Here is a 22,528-nt window from a genome sequence, read left to right on the forward strand (position 1 = left end):
CTCAATACTTTGTTATATACCCTTTGTTGGCAATGACACAGGTCAAACGTTTTCTGTAAGTCTTCACAAGGTTTTCACACATTGTTGCTGGTATTTTGGCCCATTCCTCCATGCAGATCTCCTCTAGAGCAGTGATGTTTTGGGGCTGTCGCTGGGCAACACAGACTTTCAACTCCCTCCAAAGATTTTCTATGGGGTTGAGATCTGGAGACTGGCTAGGCCACTCCAGGACCTTGAAATGCTTCTTACGAAGCCACTCCTTTGTTGCCCGGGCGGTGTGTTTGGGATCATTGTCATGCTGAAAGACCCAGCCACGTTTCATCTTCAATGCCCTTGCTGATGGAAGGAGGTTTTCACTCAAAATCTCACGATACATGGCACCATTCATTCTTTTCTTTACACGGATCAGTCGTTCTGGTCCCTTTGCAGAAAAACAGCCCCAAAGCATGATGTTTCCACCCCCATGCTTCACAGTAGGTATGGTGTTCTTTGGATGCAACTCAGCATTCTTTGTCCTCCAAACACGACGAGTTGAGTTTTTACCAAAAAGTTCTATTTTGGTTTCATCTGACCATATGACATTCTCCCAATCCTCTTCTGGATCATCCAAATGCACTCTAGCAAACTTCAGACGGGCCTGGACATGTACTGGCTTAAGCAGGGGGACACGTCTGGCACTGCAGGTTTTGAGTCCCTGGCGGCGTAGTGTGTTACTGATGGTAGGCTTTGTTACTTTGGTCCCAGCTCTCTGCAGATCATTCACTAGGTCACCCCGTGTGGTTCTGGGATTTTTGCTCACCGTTCTTGTGATCATTTTGACCCCACTGGGTGAGATCTTGCGTGGAGCCCCAGATCGAGGGAGATTATCAGTGGTCTTGTATGTCTTCCATTTCCTAATAATTGCTCCCACATTTGATTTATTCAAACCAAGCTGCTTACCTATTGCAGATTCAATCTTCCCAGCCTGGTGCAGGTCTACAATTTGGTTTCTGGTGTCCTTTGACAGCTCTTTGGTCTTGGCCATAGTGGTGTTTGGAGTGTGACTGTTTGAGGTTGTGGACAGGTGTCTTTTATACTGATAACAACTTCAAACAGGTACCATTAATACAGGTAACGAGTGGAGGACAGAGGAGCCTCTTAAAGAAGAAGTTACAGGTCTGTGAGAGCCAGAAATCTTGCTTGTTTGTAGGTGACCAAATACTTATTTTCCACCATAATTTGCAAATAAATTTATTAAAAATCCTACAATGTGATTTTCTGGATTTTTTTTCTCAATTTGTCTGTCATAGTTGACGTGTACCTATGACGAAAATTACAGGCCTCTCTCATCTCTTTAAGTGGGAGAACTTGCACAATTGGTGGCTGACTAAATACTTTTTTCCCCCACTGTACAGCTGAAGTCAGAATTTTACATACACCTTAGCCAACTACATTTAAACTCAGTTTTTCACAATTCCTGACATTTAATCCTAGTACAAATTCCCCGTTTTAGGTCAGTTAGGATCACCACTTTATTTTAAGAATGTAAAATGTCAGAATAATAGTAGAAAGAATGATTTATTTCATTTTAGTCATTTAGCAGACGCTCTTATCCAGAGCGACTTACAGGAGCAATTAGGCTTAAGTGCCTTGCTCAAGGGAACATCAACAGATTTTTCACCTAGTCGGCTCAGGGATTAGAACCAGCAACCTTGCGTTACTGGCACAACACTCTTAACCACTAAGCTACCTGCCGCAGCTTTTATTTCTTTCATCACATTCCCAGTGGGTCAGAAGTTTACATACACTCAATTATTATTTGATAGCATTGCCTTTCAATTGTTTAACTTGGGTCAAACTTTTCAGGTAGCCTTCCACAAGCTTCCCACAATAAGTTGGGTGAATTTTGGCCCATTCCTTCTGACAGAGCTGGTGTAACTGAGTCAGGTTTGTAGGCCTCCTTGCTCGCACACGCTTTTTCAGTTCTGCCCACATATTTTCTATAGGATTGAGGTCAGGGCTTTGTGATGGCCACTCCAATACCTTGACATTGTTGTCCTTAAGCCATTTTGCCACAACTTTGGAAGTATGCTTGGGGTCATTGTCCATTTGGAAGACCCATTTGCGACCAAGCTTTAACTTCCTGACTGATGTCTTGAGGTGTTGCTTCAATATATCCACATCACTTTCCTACCTCATGATGCCATTTATTTTGTGAAGTGCATCAGGTTCTCCTGCAGCAAAGCACCCCCACAGCATGATGCTGCCACCCCCGTGCTTCACGGTTGGGATGGTGTTCTTCGGCATACAAGCGTTCCCCTTTTTCCTCCAAACATAACAATGGTCATTATGGCCAAACAGTTCTATTTTTGTTTCATCAGACCAGATGACATTTCTCCAAAAAGTACGATCTTTGTCCCCATGTGCAGTTGCAAACCGTAGTCTGGCTTTTTTATGGCGGTTTTGGAGCAGTGGCTTCTTCCTTGCTGAGCGGCCTTTCAGGTTATGTCGATATAGGACTTGTTTTACTCTGGATATAGATACTTTTGTACCTGTTTCCTCCAGCATCTTCACAAGGTCCTTTGCTGTTGTTCTGGGAATGATTTGCACTTTTCGCACCAAAGTACGTTCATCTCTAGGAGACAGAACGCATCTCTTTCCTGAGCGGTATGACGGCTGCGTGGTCCCATGGTGTTTATACCTGCGTACTATTGTTTGTACAGATGAACGTGGTACCTTCAGGCGTTTGGAAATTGCTCCCAAGGATGAACCAGACTTGTGAAGGTCTACAATTCTATTTCTGAGGTCTTGGCTGATTTCTTTTGATTTTCCCATGATGTCAAGCAAAGAGGCATTGAGTTTGAAGGTAGGCCTTGAAATACATCCACAGGTACACCTCCAATTGAATCAAATTATGTCAATTATTCTATCAGAAGCTTCTAAAGCCATGACATCATTCTCTGGAATTTTCCAAGCTGTTTAAAGGCACAGTCAACTTAGTGTATGTAAACTTCTGACCCATTGGAATTGTGATACAGTGAATTATAAGTCAAATAATCTGTCTGTAAACAATCGTTGGAAAAATGACTTGTCTAGATGTCCTAACTAGATGTCCTAACCGACTTGACTCTATTTGCAAATCATTTATTTCCCTGAGCCTCCTTTTGCTATTGAAATGCTCAGTCTGATCGTGTTTGCGTGTTGATGCAAAAACATATATTATCATCTAGAGTATAGATCTTACCCCTTCAAAGTAGGAGGATACATATGCAAATAAAAGATGACTGGTCATTGGTCAGAATAATAAGATCAGATTGTGATGTTGTGTTGTGGGCCAAAAACTCCCACCTGAACAGGGTGATATTTTTTTTTTAAAGCTCTTTCACTACATTTACATTTACATTTACGTCATTTAGCAGACGCTCTTATCCAGAGCGACTTACAAATTGGTGCATTCACCTTATGATAGCCAGTGGGACAACCACTTTACAAGTTTTTATTTTTTATTATTATCATTTATTATTATTATTATTTTTCTATATTTACTTTTATACTATCCCAGGTATTCCTTAAAGAGGTAGGGTTTGAAGTGTCTCCGGAAGGTGGTCAGTGACTCCGCTGTCCTGGCGTCGTGAGGGAGCTTGTTCCACCATTTGGGTTCCAGAGCAGCGAACAGTTTTGACTGGGCTGAGCGGGAACTGTGCTTCCGCAGAGGTAGGGGGACCAGCAGGCTAGAGGTGGAAGAACGCAATGTCCTTGTTTGGGTGTAGGGACTGATCAGAGCCTGAAGGTAAGGAGGTGCTCTTCCCCTCACAGCTCCATAGGCAAGCACCATGGTCTTGTAGCAGATGCGAGCTTCACTAAAAGTGCATTATCATAATTTTCACAATTTCAGTGTTATTTCGATCTCATAGTGTGGAAATATCATTTAAATAATTGGAAAATCACATTTTTGACTGCACTGCCTTTGAACGAAGAGCCGTTTGGGAGCCAAATGAATGGCTCTTTTATGTGAATGGAGCCAAATGAGCAAGGTCATCGAAAATACTCGGAATGCCAATCACTACCCAGATCCTGTCAGCTGACCAGTCTGCTCTGTCAGACGTACATAGTGCATTTTAGTGCACTCAAATGCACAGGAGTTGGGTTGCAAAACTACCGGTAATTTACCAAACTTACAGGAATTATCTGTAATTTTGGATAGTTCACCCAAATTAAAAAATGACATATAGGTTTCCTTACCCTGTAAGCAATCTATGAACAAGGTATGACAACAATCTATGCTTTGGTTTTGCTTACCTGGCCACTGTTTCAAATCCAATGCAAGTCAATAGTACCTACAATGGGGAGAACAAGTATTTGATACACTGCCGATTTTGCAGGTTTTCCTACTTACAAAGCATGTAGAGGTCTGTAATTTTTATCATAGGTACACTTCAACTGCGAGAGACGGAATCTAAAACAAAAATCCAGAAAATCACATTGTATGATTTTTAACTAATTAATTTGCATTTTATTGCATGACATAAGTATTTGATACATCAGAAAAGCAGAACTTAATATTTGGTACAGAAACCTTTGTTTGCAATTACAGAGATCATATGTTTCCTGTAGGTCTTGACCAGGTTTGCACACACTGCAGCAGGGATTTTGGCCCACTCCTCCATACAGACCTTCTCCAGATCCTTCAGGTTTTGGGGGCTGTCGCTGGGCAATACGGACTTTCAGCTCCCTCCAAAGATTTTCTATTGGGTTCAGGTCTGGAGACTGGCTAGGCCACTCCAGGACCTTGAGATGCTTCTTACGGAGCCACTCCTTAGTTGCCCTGGCTGTGTGTTTCAGGTCGTTGTCATGCTGGAAGACCCAGCCACGACCCATCTTCAATGCTCTTACTGAGGGAAGGAGGTTGTTGGCCAAGATCTCGCGATACATGCCCCATCCATCCTCCTCTCAATACGGTGCAGTCGTCCTGTCCCCTTTGCAGAAAAGCATCCCCAAAGAATGATGTTTCCACCTCCATGCTTCACGGTTGGGATGGTGGTCTTGGGGTTGTACTTATCCTTCTTCTTCCTCCAAACACAGCGAGTGGAGTTTAGACCAAAAAGCTCTATTTTTGTCTCATCAGACCACATGACCTTCTCCCATTCCTCCTCTGGATCATCCAGATGGTCATTGGCAAACTTCAGATGGGCCTGGACATGCGCTGGCTTGAGCAGGGGGACCTTGCGTGCGCTGCAGGATTTTAATCCATGACGGCGTAGTGTGTTACTAATGGTTTTCTTTGAGACTGTGGTCCCAGCTCTCTTCAGGTCATTGACCAGGTCCTGCCGTGTAGTTCTGGGCTGATCCCTCACCTTCCTCATGATCATTGATGCCCCACGAGGTGAGATCTTGCATGGAGCCCCAGACCGAGGGTGATTGACCGTCATCTTGAACTTCTTCCATTTTCTAATAATTGCGCCAACAGTTGTTGCCTTCTCACCAAGCTGCTTGCCTATTGTCCTGTAGCCCATCCCAGCCTTGTGCAGGTCTACAATTTTCTCCCTGATGTCCTTACACAGCTCTCTGGTCTTGGCCATTGTGGAGAGGTTGGAGTCTGTTTGATTGAGTGTGTGGACAGGTGTCTTTTATACAGGTAATGAGTTCAAACAGGTGCAGTTATTACAGGTAATGAGTGGAGAACAGGAGGGCTTCTTACAGAAAAACGAACAGGTCTGTGAGAGCCGGAATTCTTACTGGTTGATAGGTGATCAAATACTTATGTCATGCAATAAAATGCAAATGAATTACTTAAAAATCATACAATGTGATACTGCTTACAGGGTAAGTAAACCAATATGTAATTTAGTCATTTGGATGCGCAACAACATTTCAAAATTGCACCTTGTGTATTCTACTATTCTTACTCTCAACATTAAGATGAGACCCTGACTGAGTCGGGGTCTCAACAAAGTTGACCATTCCTGACGCACAATATTAGAATGGTTCTGAACCACTGCATAAAAAAGCCAGGATAGAAACTTTAAAAATAGGTGGCAATATAACAGTATTATCATTTTGTAAATACCAATGGAAAGAGTACCGTACAGTAATGTCCAAAATAAATAAATACAAGGTTAAAAGTAAGCATTTTCTCTGTTTTTTCATTTAGATGTGTAATTAGGCAGTGCTGTTGTCCCTCAGCAGCCAAAGGACAGGAACGGAAAATTAGCTCTGTGTCCTGTCTGTATTGGGGGGGACATTTGAAATGAGTAATTGTGCAGAGAAGAAGAAGTGCAGACTTGGTAAAGTGAGAGAGCTGCTGGACTGGGCCATAGAGAGAACAAAGGGGGTGTGGAGTGGTGGTGTGGAGGGGTGCCTGGGAACCTCCAAGGATGGACCTGTCCGGATGGCTCTCCTCTCCCTACGTCCCCGCCACACAAAGGTGGCTGGATGAGCTGGCACAGGGCCAGTGGCGGAGCCCCCGCCGACCCAAGTGTAGGGTTACGAGGCGCCATTCAGCTCAGGAAGTGTCCCATGTCGCACTGTCCCCTGGCCCATCAAAGGGCCTGCTATGTGCTCTCCATCTGCCCAGGCCAGGCAGGGGCCCATGGGCAGGCCCGCCGTGAGAGGGCCATTACCTGTTGCCATTAGCTCGTTCCCAAGCTCCTGTTCTGTTCTGTCCACCTGAGCTGCACCGGAAAGGAAGGAAATGAATGACAAACAGAAAGACTCTTGGAAAGACGTGCCGGAGGACTGTGTTACACCAGGATTTGGTTGGAGTGGACAAACTCCTCTCAGTTGGACACGCTGGTTTCCGATGGCGTAATGAAAAGCCAAGGGGAGGGAGAGAGAGAGAGAGAGAGAGAGAGAGAGAGAGAGAGAGAGAGAGAGAGAGAGAGAGAGAGAGAGAGAGAGAGAGAGAGAGAGAGAGAGAGAGAGAGAGAGAGAGAGAGAGAGAGAGAGAGAGAGAGAGAGAGAGAGAGAGAGAGAGAGAGAGAGAGAGAGAGAGAGAGAGAGAGAGAGAGAGAGAGTTCTGAACATTCATCCTGAGCTCCCTGAGTTTCAGTTTCCAACCAGATTTGGCTGAAACAAACCTGGCCTCTAAAAAGAAAAGTATCAATGTTTAAAAGATTCCTTTTCACTGCTGACAATCCCATTACTTTCATTTCAGACAGTTACACTCAGGAGCTATCAGGACTCCAGGAGTATGCTAAACAGATGTGAAAAGGCACTACTGGCACATAATTGCTCTGTTAAACCAGTTTGATAAGCAACCTGTTTTCTGCTGGGTGGGTGGATTTCCTTTCCTTGCTGCTTTGTCTATGTCTTCTCCATATGAAGACTGTGAGGGCTCGTCTGTCTCGAATGACCCTGAATCACACACTCCCATTCTGAAAACATCCTGAGATAGCCATCTCACCCTGATGGCCACAATGTTATCTGTGTTTTTCTAGACCAGGGGAAATTAACAGTTTAGTTAGTTGTGACTAAGGAGAGGAGAGCATTGCCTTACAGCAAAACACAAGTAAGGACATTTTCAACTCACTTCAGTTCCTGGTGCATGGGTTTCTTTCACTAAGTCAGTCTGCTTCTCATTTAATAATATGTCATTAAACACAGATATAGAAAATATCCATCAAAACAAACCTGAGATGACAATATGGAGGTACAAAACATAACATAACATCACATCTAATCTTGGAAGTTATGTGTTAACTTTTATACATACACATTAAAGCATATGACTGGATTGACACCACCCAAGCAGGATTTCATTGAGAACTCAAGCCTCAGGTCACTGGGTCACAGAGCCACTGTCCACAGAGGAGGACAAATGGTCACTGGCTGACTGCACTCCTCTGAATAGCCCATCTTCAACTATCACCAGCCATAATGACACAGTGTCACTGCGGGTGGGGTGGGGGCGGTAGCCGCAGCAGGGGACAAAGGATGAGACCCCTCGGATAGGGTAGAGGCCACATTTAGCCGGGTCGGGTGGGTGGCAGGGAAGGCAGACAGGGCAGAATGGGGCTAGGTGAGGGTGTGACACTTTAAGCAGGGCTAGACTGCATGTTGTTTCAGGTGGCCAAACTCACAGGCCCCCAGCTGGCCGCAGGAAGTGGGCCTGGAGGCAGTATTGGTAGCTCATTAGCCCAGATCAAAGGGGCCACTTCACCCTGGGTAAACCAGCTCCCACACACTGCCCTTTACCTTGCTCACCCACAGCCCATCTGATTGAAATGCAGGCAATGGGGTTTCAATGAACAACATAGGAGTGATAGGGAAGGAGTTGAGAATGATGGGGTTGGTGAAAGCCATCTCACCAACCCCATGATTATACAGAACAGAACACATTTTAACAAAGAAACTCTGAGTCAGTCAACCCATTCCTCATCTTATATTTCCTCCTCTACAACTCTCTATTACCATTTAAAAACACATTATGCATTTGTATTTAGCATGAATCAACCACAGATGAAGAGAGAGCAGCCCGTCACATCGGAGGGTGGAGTACCTTTCCCCCTCACCCTCCTCAAACCTGCTGCCTCACAGGAAGTGGGCTAGCTGCTGATGTTGAAGTGTACTCTTCCCAACTGGAGCTTTTTCTTAGCTGTTAGCCTGCTAACAGAGGCACTCAGGGGATGGGTAGTGCTCTGTACGCGAGCCAGGCCTGCGCTGCTGAATCAGGTCTTAAATATAGCCTAGCCCCTCCGCTGGTGGTGGTGGTGACTCTATGATGCTGTTACTGCTGTGTGGCTTGAGTGAAGGTCAGCATGTCTCATGTCTCCGCGACTGACTGACTGACTGCTGAGGTACACACTAAACTGTCACTTCCTCTCCTCTGCCTGCCTCCCACCCACACCCTGACCAAGCTCTAGCTTCATCTCACCCCTCCACCGCTTCCCTTCCTCTGTGAGGCACAGGGTACTATAACCACACCTACTGTACAAAGGCTAACATGAAAGCTCCAAATGTTTAGCGTGATGACAACGGGGATGAGTCACTTGATGGACAAACACTGGAGCTCAGAGACCCTTGGCCTTGATATAGTCATCCAACAGGATTGAAGTGAATGAGGTTTTGGGAAGAACATCTTAGTTGAATGCACTGACTGTAAGTCACTCTGGATAAGAGTGTTTGCTAAATGATTAAAATGGAACTGTGAAAGTACTTTTCTATTCTCTGAATGCTTTATTAGTAAGGTGTCACAAGGGACCTAGTGGATCTACATCATGATAAGCTTAAGCATCGAAACTGCTGACAGAAAGCCCATGACTACACACACCCCACACACATTTGACTAAGAGTTTACATAACGTCTAACTAACGTTATTAACTCAGCTTTTCAAAATGTCTGAAAGGTAAGCACTGAATGCCATCATGCTTGTCCTGACTAATAAAACAAACAAAATCATCATTGCATTAAGTAGGCATTAGTGTGAATCACAGGCAGCTGGTGGAACCTTAATTGGGGAGGACGGCTCACAGTAATGGCTGGAACGGAGTGAATGGAATGGTATTAAACACATCATACACATAGTTTCCAAGTGCTTGATACCATTCCATTAATTCCATTCCAGGCATTATTATTACCAGCCTCCTGTGCTGTGAATGTAGGACAGCCATGCTGTCCTGATTGGGGTGCACATTTTACACAGCCTGATGACTGTTTGAAATGATGTATAATTCCAGCCATGTAATTACTGCCTGGTCTGGGCTGCTAGGCTGGGCCAGCCCATTGTTGGACTTGAGTCTATACAGCGCCACAAGATGGGAAGTGGAGAGCACCACTTTGGGCTGAGCCACACATGGAGATAAATATAAAGCACACACACACAAACACACACAAACACACACAACGCACAGACACAGGTCAACAGGCTTTACCAGTCTTCCCACGTCGCCCCCAGCTCACCAAAGGCCACATTCCCCACATACGTTGTCCATAACAGCCCCTCTTCCTGTGGGCTATGTCCATGACCACAGAGGCCCTACAAAATATCTGGTTGTTAGGTTTCTGTAGGTGGCCAAAGCTGTGTTCATTTATTATGGATTTTCTATCATATACTATTGTTATTTGAACTGATGTATAATGGATCTGAATAGATTGAACAAACAAAAGTTATAGTTCTTCATGGAGGAGAGGATAGCTTGTCAGCTGTGTGTTCTAGCTATAAAACGAATAAACATCCCCTTGCTTATTACATGATTATTACAGTCCATTGCTGAGTGTTATGAAATGAGACAGTGTTTACAGGTCCAATGAATTGGACTTTGGTCAAAACTCATATTTACACAAGACATTTCCCCTTATACTACCTATGCTCACATCTAGATAGAAATTACGATTACATTTTGAGCAGTTTCTAGGGAAGATAGTGCTACTGTTTCTAAAATGTGTATAGAACAATGTAGTACAAGAGTCATTCAATGCTCTATGATTAAAGATATTGAAGTAATCATAATCAATCTCAATTCTACCATAAGGGGCTCTATTTGGCTTTAATTTCAAAATGGGAAGGCTCATCATATTTGTATTCATTGAATTCAGATTGAGAATAAATGCATATTGGCCAAAGTAATCAATCTCACATGAGACACTTATAATTATGATAGCCACACACACAGATACAGGAAGGCAGGACACATGCACTTGTGTGTACACACACACACACACACACACACATTCTCCACACACACATATACAAAAATACACACACATACTCCTCCCCTTCCTACTTCTCACCACAGACCTTTCTCCACTCCAAAGCACACAAACACACCTGAAAACCCTGTTTCTGCAAATTCAGGAAGTCAATATTTGAGGAGTTAAAATTACCTGGCTCAATGTTTGAGATATGCCTTACTGCAAGGAACTTACTGCGGAATGCATGATTACTCTCATGTTGTCATTGGGTCAGAACTGGAACACCCTATTATTGTTTATTAATGAAAATAGTTTATTCTGTACAACAGAACGGAGGTACCAAGAGGATGTGGGAGTGAGCATAAAGATGATCACACTGACAAAGAAATCTGCAATTCAACAGGCACCCATGCCTGCAAGCTATACAGTTGCAAAGATAGAGAGGTAACCCTTTATTTGGATAGTTCATCTGCAGATCCTCTACAGACTATCAGTAACATTTCAACTAACGATCTACTAACCCTAAACAACCCTATACTCTAAAAAGAAAAGGTTCCTGGAGTATCCTTTAGGGGTTCTTCAAATTGAAACTGTGGGGGGACCCCTATAAGTTCTTCAAATAACCCCTTTTATTGGATCCTCAAATAACCTTTTGAAGACCCCCCCCCCCATTATTACTACTACTAATAGTAATAATAATACACATAACCATAGCAACAATAACAAGTTCTCAGTGTTCATTATGATTTTAGTGGAAAAGCTGAATAAAAAAATCAAAATATGAGGTCAACTCCCAGCAGAGCCCCAAGTCCAATGGGTATATCCTCTGGCTTGTTGATGTTGATGTGTTGATGTTCTCCGTATCCATAGCCAGAATGATTTAGCAGTGCATGGTGATCGAACAGGTTTCCTGTTATATTCATCAGAAGTGTAGGGAGGGTGAAGTCTGTGAATCCAAAATGTTTTAATTATACAGATGATTAACAAAACATGCACACAACAGTATTCATACCTTGGTTTTTGTGGTAAATGTGAATGAAAAAAACTGTTTTGATAATGGTTTCCATACACGTACCTTTTCCATGATGTAGAGGCCATGGGATGTTCATTGAAGAGGTAAGGGAGGAGAATGGTAAATGTGATCTGCATAACATGCCAATACCAATTGACATACCTTTGTATGCCTCCTTGTCTGTATACCTGCACTCTAAAAAGTAAAGGTTCCTGGAGGATCCTTTAGGGGTTCTTCAAATTGAAACTGTGGGGGAACCCCTATAAGTTCTTCAAATAACTCTTTAAAAGGGTCACTTCCTGACTGATGTCTTGAGATGTTGCTTCAATATATCCACATAATTTTCCTTCCTCATGATGCCATCTATTTTGTGAAGTGCACCAGTCCCTCCTGCAGCAAAGCACCCCCACAACATGATGCTGCCACCCCCGTGCTTCACGGTTGGGATGGTGTTCTTGGGCTTGCAAGCCACCCCCTTTTTCCTCCAAACATAATGATGGTCATTATGGCCAACAGTTCTATTTTTGTTTCATCAGACCAGAGTACATTCCTCAAAAAGTACGATCTTTGTCCCCATGTGCAGTTGCAAACCGTAGTCTGTCTTCTCTATGGCGGTTTTGGAGCAGTGGCTTCTTCCTTGCTGAGCGGCCTTTAAGGTTATGTCGATATAGGACTTGTTTTACTGTGGATATAGATACTTTTTGTACCTGTTTCCTCCAGCATCTTCACAAGGTCCTTTGCTGTTGTTCTGGGATTTATTTGCACTTTTCGCACCAAAGTACATTCATCTCTAGGAGACAGAACTCGTCTCCTTCCTGAGCAGTATGACGGCTGTGTGGTCCCATGGTGTTTATACTTGCATACTATTGTTTGTACAAATGAACGTGGTACCTTCAGGCGTTTGGAAATTGCTCCCAAGGATGAACCAGACTTGTGGAGGTCTAAAAAAAAAAAATTCTGAGGTCTTGGCTGATTTCTTGATTTTCCCATGATGTCAAGCAAAGAGGCACTGAGTTTGAAGGTAGGCCTTGAAATACATCCACAGGTACACCTTCAATTGACTCAAATGTTGTCAAGTAGCCTATCAGAAGCTTCTAAAGCCATGACATCATTTTCTGGAATTTTCCAAGCTATTTAAATGCACAGTCAACTTAGTGTATGTAAACTTCTGACCCACTGGGATTGTGATACAGTGAATTATAAGTAAAATAATCTGTCTGTAAACAATTGTTGGAAAATTACTTGTGTCATGCACTAAGTAGATGTCCTAAACGACTTGCCAAAACGATAGTTTGTTAACAAGAAATTTGTGGAGTGGTTGAAAAACGAGTTTTAATGACTCCAACATAAGTGAATGTAAACTTCCGATTTCAACTGTACATATTCTTACCTCTTTGTTGATTGATATCCATTGAATTGTATCCATTTTCTGTTTTAGAAAGATTTGCACAAATATGAAAAGATAGATGGTATCATCATAAAACAATATAAATGTAGATCATACAAGGGACAAACCTTACCTTAAATTGTAGAGATCTTTAAATTTTTCAGTTAAGTGCCTGCACCTTTCAAATTCAAATCCAAATGTTTCAGTTGGGCAGTTAGGTTCCTGCAAGAACCCCCACCAACTAATGAGGTTCCTAAATGAACCCCACCTCCTATGGGGTTCTTGGAATAACCTTTTGGGGGCCATTTTCAGTGCCATGAACCCTAAGGTTCTTCTAAGAACTTTGAGGATCTTAGAAGAACCTTTGTTGAACCCCTAATTTTTAGAGTGTATTCAAATCTGGACTATTCAAAGTGATAGAGAGAGAGAGAGAGAGAGAGAGAGAGAGAGAGAGAGAGAGAGAGAGAGAGAGAGAGAGAGAAGGGCCTTCTATGCCATCAAAAGGAACATAAAATTTGACATACCAATTAGGATCTGGCTAAAAATACTTGAATCAGTTATAGAACCGATTGCCCTTTATGGTTCTGAGGTCTGGGGTCCGCTCACCAACCAAGAATTCACAAAATGGGACAAACACCAAATTGAGACTCTGCATGCAGAATTCTGCAAAAACATCCTCCGTGTACAACGTAAAACACCAAATAATGCATGCAGAGCAGAATTAGGCCAATACCCGCTAATGATCAAAATCCAGAAAAGAGCCGTTAAATTCTATAACCACTTAAAAGGAAGCGATTCCCAAACCTTCCATAACAAAGCCATCACCTACAGAGAGATGAACTTGGAGAAGAGTCCCCTAAGTAAGCTTGTCCTGGGCCTCTGTTCACAAACACAAACAGACCCCACACAGCCCCAGGACAACAACAACAACAACAACAACAACAACACAATTAGACCCAACCAAATCATGAGAAATCTAAAAGAGAATTACTTGACATATTGGAAAGAACAAACAAAAAAACAGAGCAAACTAGAATGCTATTTGGCCCTAAACAGAGAGTACACAGTGGCAGAATACCTGACCACTGTGACTGACCCAAACTTAAGGAAAGCTTTGACTATGTACAGACTCAGTGAGCATAGCCTTGCTATTGAGAAAGGCCGCCGTAGGCAGACCTGGCTCTCAAGAGAAGACAGGCTATGTGCACACTGCCCACAAAATGAGGTGGAAACTGAGCTGCACTTCCTAACCTCCTGCCAAATGTATGACCATATTAGAGACACATATTTCCCTCAGATTACAGCGATCCACAAAGAATTCGAAAACAAACCCAATTTTGATAAACTCCCTTATCTACTGGGTGAAAAACCACAGTGTGCCATCACAGCTGCAAGATTTGTGACCTGTTGCCACAAGAAAAGGGCAACCAGTGAAGAACAAACACCATTGTAAATACAACCCATATTTATGTTTATTTATTTTCCCATTTGTAATTTAACTATTTGCACATTGTTACAACACTGTATATATACATAATATGACATTTGAAATGTCTTTATTCTTTTCAAACTTCTGAGTGTAATGTTTACTGTTAATATTTATTGTTTATTTCACTTTTGTTTACTATCTACTTCACTTGCTTTGGCAATGTTAACACACGTTTCCCATGCCAATAAAGCCCTTAAATTGAGAGAGAGAGAGAGAGAGAGAGAGAGAGAGAGAGAGAGAGAGAGAGAGAGAGAGAGAGAGAGAGAGAGAGAGAGAGAGAGAGAGAGAGAGAGAGAGAGAGAGAGAGAGAGAGAGCTCAGTGGGTGCCACCAGGCAGGAAGAGATTTCCATAGCCATGTTTGATAGTGACCACTGCTACCCAAAGACACAATTGGAGCTGTGAAAGACCCTAATTTCCTAAGTGTCAATCCTAGTTCCAATGTGTGGTCATTAGCACTGAATAGAAAGGATTGCAGACTGGGCAGGAGATGTATCTATGTGTATTCACACCTTACAGAAACTGTAACTACTGCTCTATAACATAACCTTTTATTCACATAAACTGATACAAAGTAGAATATCTCATACAATGTTGAATCTAAGTGATTGCCCAAATGCTTCATGGCCTCAAATTAATGATTGAACCATCGCCTACTTATTTTTCTTGACCAAGCCCTCACAAACGATTACAATTTGGCAGTTAAAAGAAGGTTAGGTTGTCATGGAAATCTGTGCTAATGTAGTGGACTATTAACCTTTGACACAGCATTACAGGCACAAGCTGGAAGCTGCTATCCGTGGGGGAAGGGCAGACAGTGGGATGTTAAAACGGAAATTCACACTAATTTCCTTCTTGTGGTTTCGGTACAAATCAACAACATCCTGTTCTTTTGTGAATCCTGCCTGCCCTCATGCTGTTTGCGTTTCACAGTTTGGCGTCATAAACTGGCCTTTTACTGCTCAAGGACTCGACTCAAACTGCACTAAATGGAGAAAGCAAAACCTTATTCGTAAATGTAAATCTAAAAATGTCATTGTTCCGACCTTTGAATTGTGATCCACAATGTAGCCTACATGTAAAAAATAAAATAAAATGTCACACTGTCAATGGATTTAGGTTAAAGGGTGGGTGAAAAAAAAGACAACATTCCCTTAAGTTGATTTTTTTTTTGCAAATCAATCAGTTTCCCACGTTGATTCAACTTCATCATATTGATTTTTTTGGTTGAAATGACTACATCAAATATTTATTTTCCCAATGTTATTATTTCCCATTACACAATTCAAAATGGTCACAATGGCCCTGACATGAGGATAAATATTCGTAAATTAGCATTCCTTTTCAGGTCGAAGACCCATTGGGAAACATGAATGAGTGAATGCACACATAAATACGTAGCATGGTGTGAGGCACGTAGCTGCCTCATTCATGTAATCCTCTCTGACATTGCCCTTGTGCCGAAAATCTCCCAATTATTCCATTCATGAAATCTTGGTATCACGCTTGCGCAATGAAATTCGGAGTCCTCCCATTCATAAAAATGTAACCTCTGCATTTGAGCTCTGAGTCGTTCTGCCCTCCCATTCACAAAAAAATCTGTCAATGCATCTGCGCAGTATGTTCTTTACCCTCCCATTCATAAAAACCCATTTCCCCATGTAGTTGCAGCATCGTATCAAAAACCTGTGTCCTGACCGCAGTACGCATCGAGTGGATAGTGTTCAATAATTTTTCACCTTGGCCTTTTTCTGTACTTGGGAGTAATATCTTTGGAATATACATGCAGTCGTCAACCTCAACAGAGAAATGCGCTGCTAGTCTGGAAAAGTAAGTTATTCTCTCGGATTTATGACGTTTTCGACAAAGGCTAGGCGGGTTTGGGTATCCCATCATATTTTGGTTGAACAAATTAGAATACTGTTGTGTTCACTTTAGTTTTGTGGCTTACATGGGTGCGCTGGGGGAAAAAACTGCTTGCTCTTTTGCAAACAAGCTGTCCCCGTCTTTACAATTTGTCAATATTTACCCATGGATCCTACAAGGTTGTGGGCAAGAGATTCATAATCATACGAGCGGATGAAATAAAACGAGTCTCAACGCAGCTTTATTTTTTCTCTCGTTTATTATTATAGGCCAGGTTGTAAACCGTGGTTAAAAACAAATAGTCTAACGTATTAGTTACGGACTGCTCACCATTCGCATTATCGAGGATCTTTGCGTGACGCTTCTCTGCAGCGTTTGAGCTGGCACATCATGTGCATATGTCAGGTGGTTTTGTAATCTATTCCTTTAAATAACTCAACGTTTTAAAAGAAACCGTTTGTCCAATAAAATGAAGCAGTGTTTTGGTCTAAACTGTCACCCTCCTTTCATAAACCAATAGCGACTTGCGCGTAAAAAAACAGCCTATGTTCTGTATGCGACTTGGCTATTGTGAATTACTTGTCGAATAAAATGCTATCATCGTGTCTCGATCAATATTTTATTCCGATTTTACATTTATTTAATATTTCTAACGACTGTGGTGCCGCGTCGCCTCCGATTTTAATCACTCAATTCACCCGCATTGAGGGGAGGGGGACACTTGTACCTTCTGTGGATTCACTAGGGTCCTACATTTGATCAGTAGCATTTGTCCCCCTGCCAGCAATGTGGCAACAGGTTTGTTCAGTTTTTCAGGTTTGTTCTTCATAAGCTGGTTTTGGCAGATCTGAGAGACACAGCATTATAGTCACAATTAGGCTATATTCAGGTTCTGTGATTATTTCTCTGGCAAATGATCTGACAATCATATCATCATTATTTTAATTAAATTATATTTTGAGAGATGTATTGATCAACACTAGGAAATATTATAAAGTTGATAGAATTCCCCTATACATGTTATTTTCTCTACATAGCCTACTCTGTCATTCATGATATATAGACTATAGGTCGGTTTTCAAACAACTCTTTAATGACTTCATACTTAATGCATTTCTACTTCCTTATGTCCTGTAGGCCTATTGGGGAGTTAAATATGTGTAGCTATTGTTTAGCTTACTTACTCATTCTAGTTTTCTTCATTTTTAAGAGTGACGATGAGGCATACTGGCTTGTAGTCATATGGAACTATATCTCTTTTCGTGCATGCAGACTTATCTCCAAACACTAGTGTCTGCCTTTTGTAAAGATCAAATGGGTACATTTGTTATTTGTTATACTACCATGAATAATTGTTAGTTAGGCCTACTTCAATGGTTTTTAACTACACGCATTGTCTAGCCCTGTCATATAGCCTAGGCCTACTTCATGCTATCAGTACATAAAGAAGAACTTACCTTTAAGGAAAAATTAACACAGACCAAATGCAATCAAATCAACATTGCGCATGGATTTATGGATCCTCACCAATCATCATCATCATAAAAATAAAAAAAAGCAATATCTATTTCATGAATCTATGACTGGTCCTTTGGTGAATGTATTTATAGCACTTAAAGTCATGTGTTAGTCTCAATCTGGTCTATGGGGCCCTTCTTGGTCTTAATCTAATTTGGCCTAGGCTGTAATTATTGCCTGCAAGTCTTCCAATTAATGTTGGCCTTTTGGTATATCTTTCTCATGAGAAAGTGTGGAATGTGAATTGAGTAAATTATATATTAATGTCGATTGAATTGCATTTGAAAACAAGGTCTTATTAGAATGTATTTGAAATAATGAGCTTGTGAATATTAGTTATAAACTGATACAGGACGTTCTCTGAATGTAACTTTCATCAGTACCATCTACTGCTATGAGTCATTGTTGAGAATATACATTTTATGCTGACTCATGTTTTGTACAACCACCGACTGAGAGCCTCGTGTTAGATATGGGTTTGTGTAAGTAGGTTAGCCATTCCAGGAGGCTGACTGTCATCTCTATGTTTCTGCAGGACTGCTAGATGTTGAGCTCTCTGTTTGCTGTATGAGGGACACAACTGCACAGATGGAGTCAAGGGTTCCCCACCACATCCCCGGAGTGTCTTCTTCCATCATATCCCAGACGTTGCTGGACAGTAGTGTCCCCTATGGAAGGCTACAGCACCCACTCACCATCTTCCCTATCGACCAGATGAAGTCCTCTCACATGGAGAACGACTATATTGACAGTCCAGCTGTGGTCTCCCAGCAACCCCCCAGCCAGAAGGTTGCCAAAAGGGGGCCCAACGAGCCACTGCTAGGGGCCCCTCAGCTGGCGCGCTGCGACCCCAACGACGCCACCACGCACCCCTGGATCTCCTTCAGCGGGCGGCCCAGCTCCATCAGCAGTAGCAGCAGCACCTCGTCAGACCAGAGGTTGCTGGACCACGCAGCCCCTACCCCCGTGGTGGACCACAGCTCCACAGTAGTCACCACCAGGACCCCCTGTTGCGAGCCCAAGGTGCTCACCTCCAAGCCTCTGGACCTAAAGGCTGCTGCCCAGGGGGCCATGGCGGCGGACAAGAAGCACATGCTGCTGTGTGAGACATGTGGGAAGTGCCGCTGCACAGAGTGCACCCTGCCCCGGACCCTGCCTTCCTGCTGGGTGTGCAACCAGGAGTGCCTGTGCTCGGTGCAGAGCCTGGTGGACTCGGCCACCTGCATGTGCCTGGTCAAGGGCATTTTCTACCATTGCACCGAGGATGAGGACGATGAGGGCTCTTGCGCCGACCGCCCATGCTCCTGCCACCAGTCTAACTGCTGCGCACGCTGGTCCTTCATGGCAGCCATGTCCCTGGTGCTGCCCTGTATGGTGTGCTACCTGCCCGCCATGGGCTGTGTCAAACTGTTGCAGAAGTGCTACGATAAAACCAGCCGCCCGGGCTGCCGCTGCAAGAACTCCCAGCAGGCCTGTAAGAGCATGGAGGCCAAGGCTGGAGGCCAGGAGAAACAGGCCTCATGATACTAACTGGCTGTTGCCTTATCAATACCCTCTGGATAGACCAATCCCCCCACCTGATGGAGGACTTCCCAAAAACGATGGTACTTACAGAAGGGTTCACACCTGTCCTTCTCGGTTCTAGTGATGTTATGCCACACAAGTCAAAATAGGTCTGTCTGCTAGATCTGTTGGCCTAGACAACTGCTTGCCTCAGAACCCATCCTTATAAGTGTAACAGACTGGTGGATTTTGTTTTATAATATGGCTGAAGGCACAAGTCATACTCCCTCTATACTGCTCTGAATTTCAAGCTTCATCATAGCTAGCTACGCCATGACAAATTGGACCCCAGTTGTTGTTCCCCTAACATAAAGCTATATGTTTGAGAAAATAACCCTGTTCCAAAGCAGTTTCCATCAAATATTTGCAAACTGTTGATTTTCCTTTTTGGTAGTTTAGGATACTTCAAGTGAAACTACCACCCACTCTCCCCTATATATGAACATTCTTTAGGTTTCAGTCACATACAAGCTTTCCTGTTGCTAGCTTGATGTTGAGCTTTTTAGGTCAAGGTGACAAGGTAGTCATGTGGCTTTGGAGCGATGGTCTGTTTTTTATATTCTTGCTCGTACGATATAAGGTCATACCACAAGTGAGTGAAAAACTGTTTAGGATTGCCTGACTTGATCACTTTCCATTTCCTTGAGGGGAAACGTAATATGGATTTTAACCTTGCTTTTACCAATCACTTCAGAAAAATCGCATGTCATGCCCTACGTGATGTAACTTAGTGCTTAACCCCAGGGCTAGATGTGGATGCGTTGTAGAAAAACCTCCTCAGGGATTGTTCCTCATCAGTAGAATTTGGTCTAGCACGTAAAAACTGCCTGAAAGCCCAGTTGACTTCACTTTGCACAAGAGGCAAAGAACCGTTTAAATTGTGAATTATTTAGGAAGATTGAGAGGAAATGGCTGGAAAATAGCATTTTCAGGAAGAGGGAGAAGGTAGAGTGAAGTTTTACCGTATCTAGCCAGCCTTAGTTGAGTCCAATCTGCCACTTGCACAACCTTTTTAGATGAAGCAAACCTCTTATGATGGACTAAAGCACATTATTAGGTATAAAGGCTTAATGTATTTTGCATTACTCAGTGAACTACTTCGAGTCCACATTGTATACCCAACTACTAAAAAAAAAAAAGCTGAGTTTGTCTTCTGTTAGAAATATTCTTTATCTTAATTTTCTCAATCTATTTTTGTGGCTTGCATGGAGTTCCAAGGTCTTTGCCAAAATGAGTTTAGTATAGCTTGTTTAGCTGTCTAAGGGATCATATTTGTTATGCACTTGCCAAATGGTCAGAAGGCAATTGCTCTTAAAGGTACAGTGCCCTTTTTTGCAGTTTGCTACAGTTTGGTATAATTCTGTCACGTTGGTTCCAAGGTCCCCTACTAACATTAGGACCTGTCACAAAGCAGAACACATACAGGAAAAAACACTGTTCTTAGTCTTGAATGTATAAGGCAATATTACTTTCAAATGTTTGCAATTCAATCCAAGGAAAGGTGCCAAAATGGGGAATGATGTTGTGGCTGGCAAAGCCAGGGAAAAATTGCAAATGTGTTGACAATATGTTATAGAAATAGACCTATGCAGGTGACATGCTGTTGTAAATAGTTTCAAGACACGTGTTCTTTAGAAGAGTTTTAAATGTCCTCGAAAAATTGCATGGTACATTATAACTACAATTCAGTACAAAATATATAGAGATATGTAGATATATATTTTGGGGGTGAGGTTGAGGGGAAGAGGGAGGGGGGGGAGGGCTAGATCTTTCTATCACAAGCACTTGACTTAGAGAGTGTGTCCTGCAATAAAAATACCTCTGTTTTATGCTATTCATGCCTCATTAGCAGGAGAGAGGCGAAGCTAATTCCCAGTCCCTCAGTGCCCCTGAAACTGTGGATTCATTGAATCCACTGAAGGAATACAATTTCGGCCTATCCGGATCAACCCATTTCGTCCTGTTTGTGCTCAGTGTCGCAACTTTATTTCCCTCCCCAAGTTGTCCGACAAATACCCTGGCCTTGATTGACAAATACAGCTGCTGTGCATAAATTGTAAAAACCACCGGTAGGGAAAGAGAACTCTCTCAAGCTACATTCCATTCCATTTTGTTTAATAGTGGTTCTCTTTTGCTTCTGTCTTTTTTTGTCTCTGTCTCTCAATCCTTAGCTCCAAACTGTGTTAGCTTTATGTTTATGCCATGTGTTTGCTGTCCTGTTAAGGTATTGAATGATTACCAACCATGACAACTCAATGATGAATCCTTTTTTTCTGTTAGAATGCTGTGACTTAAACTCCATTTTGTGGTACACTGTGGCCACTAGAATTTTCTTCAACTCAATCAAAAGAACCTTCCAAACTGCTATTCAAGTTCTTTGCCTTTGCCATGTCAATGTTGATTGAAAAAGAGCTTTGTGCTTTTGTTTTGTTAAAATATAACAAAAAGAAAAAATCTCACATATAACATTTTCCCTTTATAGATATATTTATTTTGAAGTTCTATTTTATATAGTATTTATTTAGATGCCAACTTTTGTTTGTGAAGAAAGCTTATGTCGAAACGGAATGTACATTGACATTGGGAATATATATTGTTAAATATAAACAAGTTGTGGTGTCCTTTTTGTCTCTTATTACTGACATTCATCTACTTGAATCGTACACAAATCATACACAAACTGAACTCTTAGACAGACAGGAACCATATCAGTACATACTCTGGCTTTCTGCCATGTCTTTTCAAGATGCGCATGGTTGGAGGAAGATGGTTATGTTTTAAAGCTACAAAGGAGTTCTGTTTCCTGAGTTAGACTTAGTTAGTAATTTTGTTGATCTGGAGCTGGAGAGTTATGGTTGAAAGTTACAAAATAAAAACACGGGCCAGAAAAAGCCTGTTTCCTGCTCATTCTCAGAGGAACAAATTAAAACAGTTAATCATGTTAAATCAGAACATTTAGTGGTTTTCACTGTTTCATTTGAACGCTTCCACTTTCTGAATTCCCTTCCTCTTAGTTTGAATGTTATTATTCTCATATAAAATAGCGGTAAGCCTCATTCCAATTCAGGCCAGAAAAAGCAGCTTGA

At 42.3% G+C, this 22,528-nt stretch overlaps 1 protein-coding gene across 1 annotated transcript; it reads left to right on the plus strand.

Annotated features, from left to right (window-relative positions):
• The first annotated feature begins 16,168 nt into the window (after positions 1–16,168).
• On the plus strand, positions 16,169–22,063 carry LOC121574033 (protein sprouty homolog 4-like). Its single transcript, XM_041886564.1, has 2 exons — positions 16,169–16,325; positions 18,415–22,063. The coding sequence occupies exon 2, from the start codon at positions 18,447–18,449 to the stop codon at positions 19,401–19,403; it is 957 nt and encodes a 318-aa protein (XP_041742498.1). The 5' UTR covers positions 16,169–16,325; positions 18,415–18,446; the 3' UTR covers positions 19,404–22,063.
• Positions 22,064–22,528: the final 465 nt, after the last annotated feature.

This window comes from Coregonus clupeaformis, chromosome 9 (assembly GCF_020615455.1).
Source record: "Coregonus clupeaformis isolate EN_2021a chromosome 9, ASM2061545v1, whole genome shotgun sequence".
NCBI lineage: Eukaryota > Metazoa > Chordata > Actinopteri > Salmoniformes > Salmonidae > Coregonus > Coregonus clupeaformis.

What these genes read in the sequence shown, in the direction of transcription:
- LOC121574033 (XM_041886564.1), top strand. Translation starts at nt 18,447, where the DNA reads ATGAGGGACACAACTGCACAGATGGAGTCAAGGGTTCCCCACCACATC.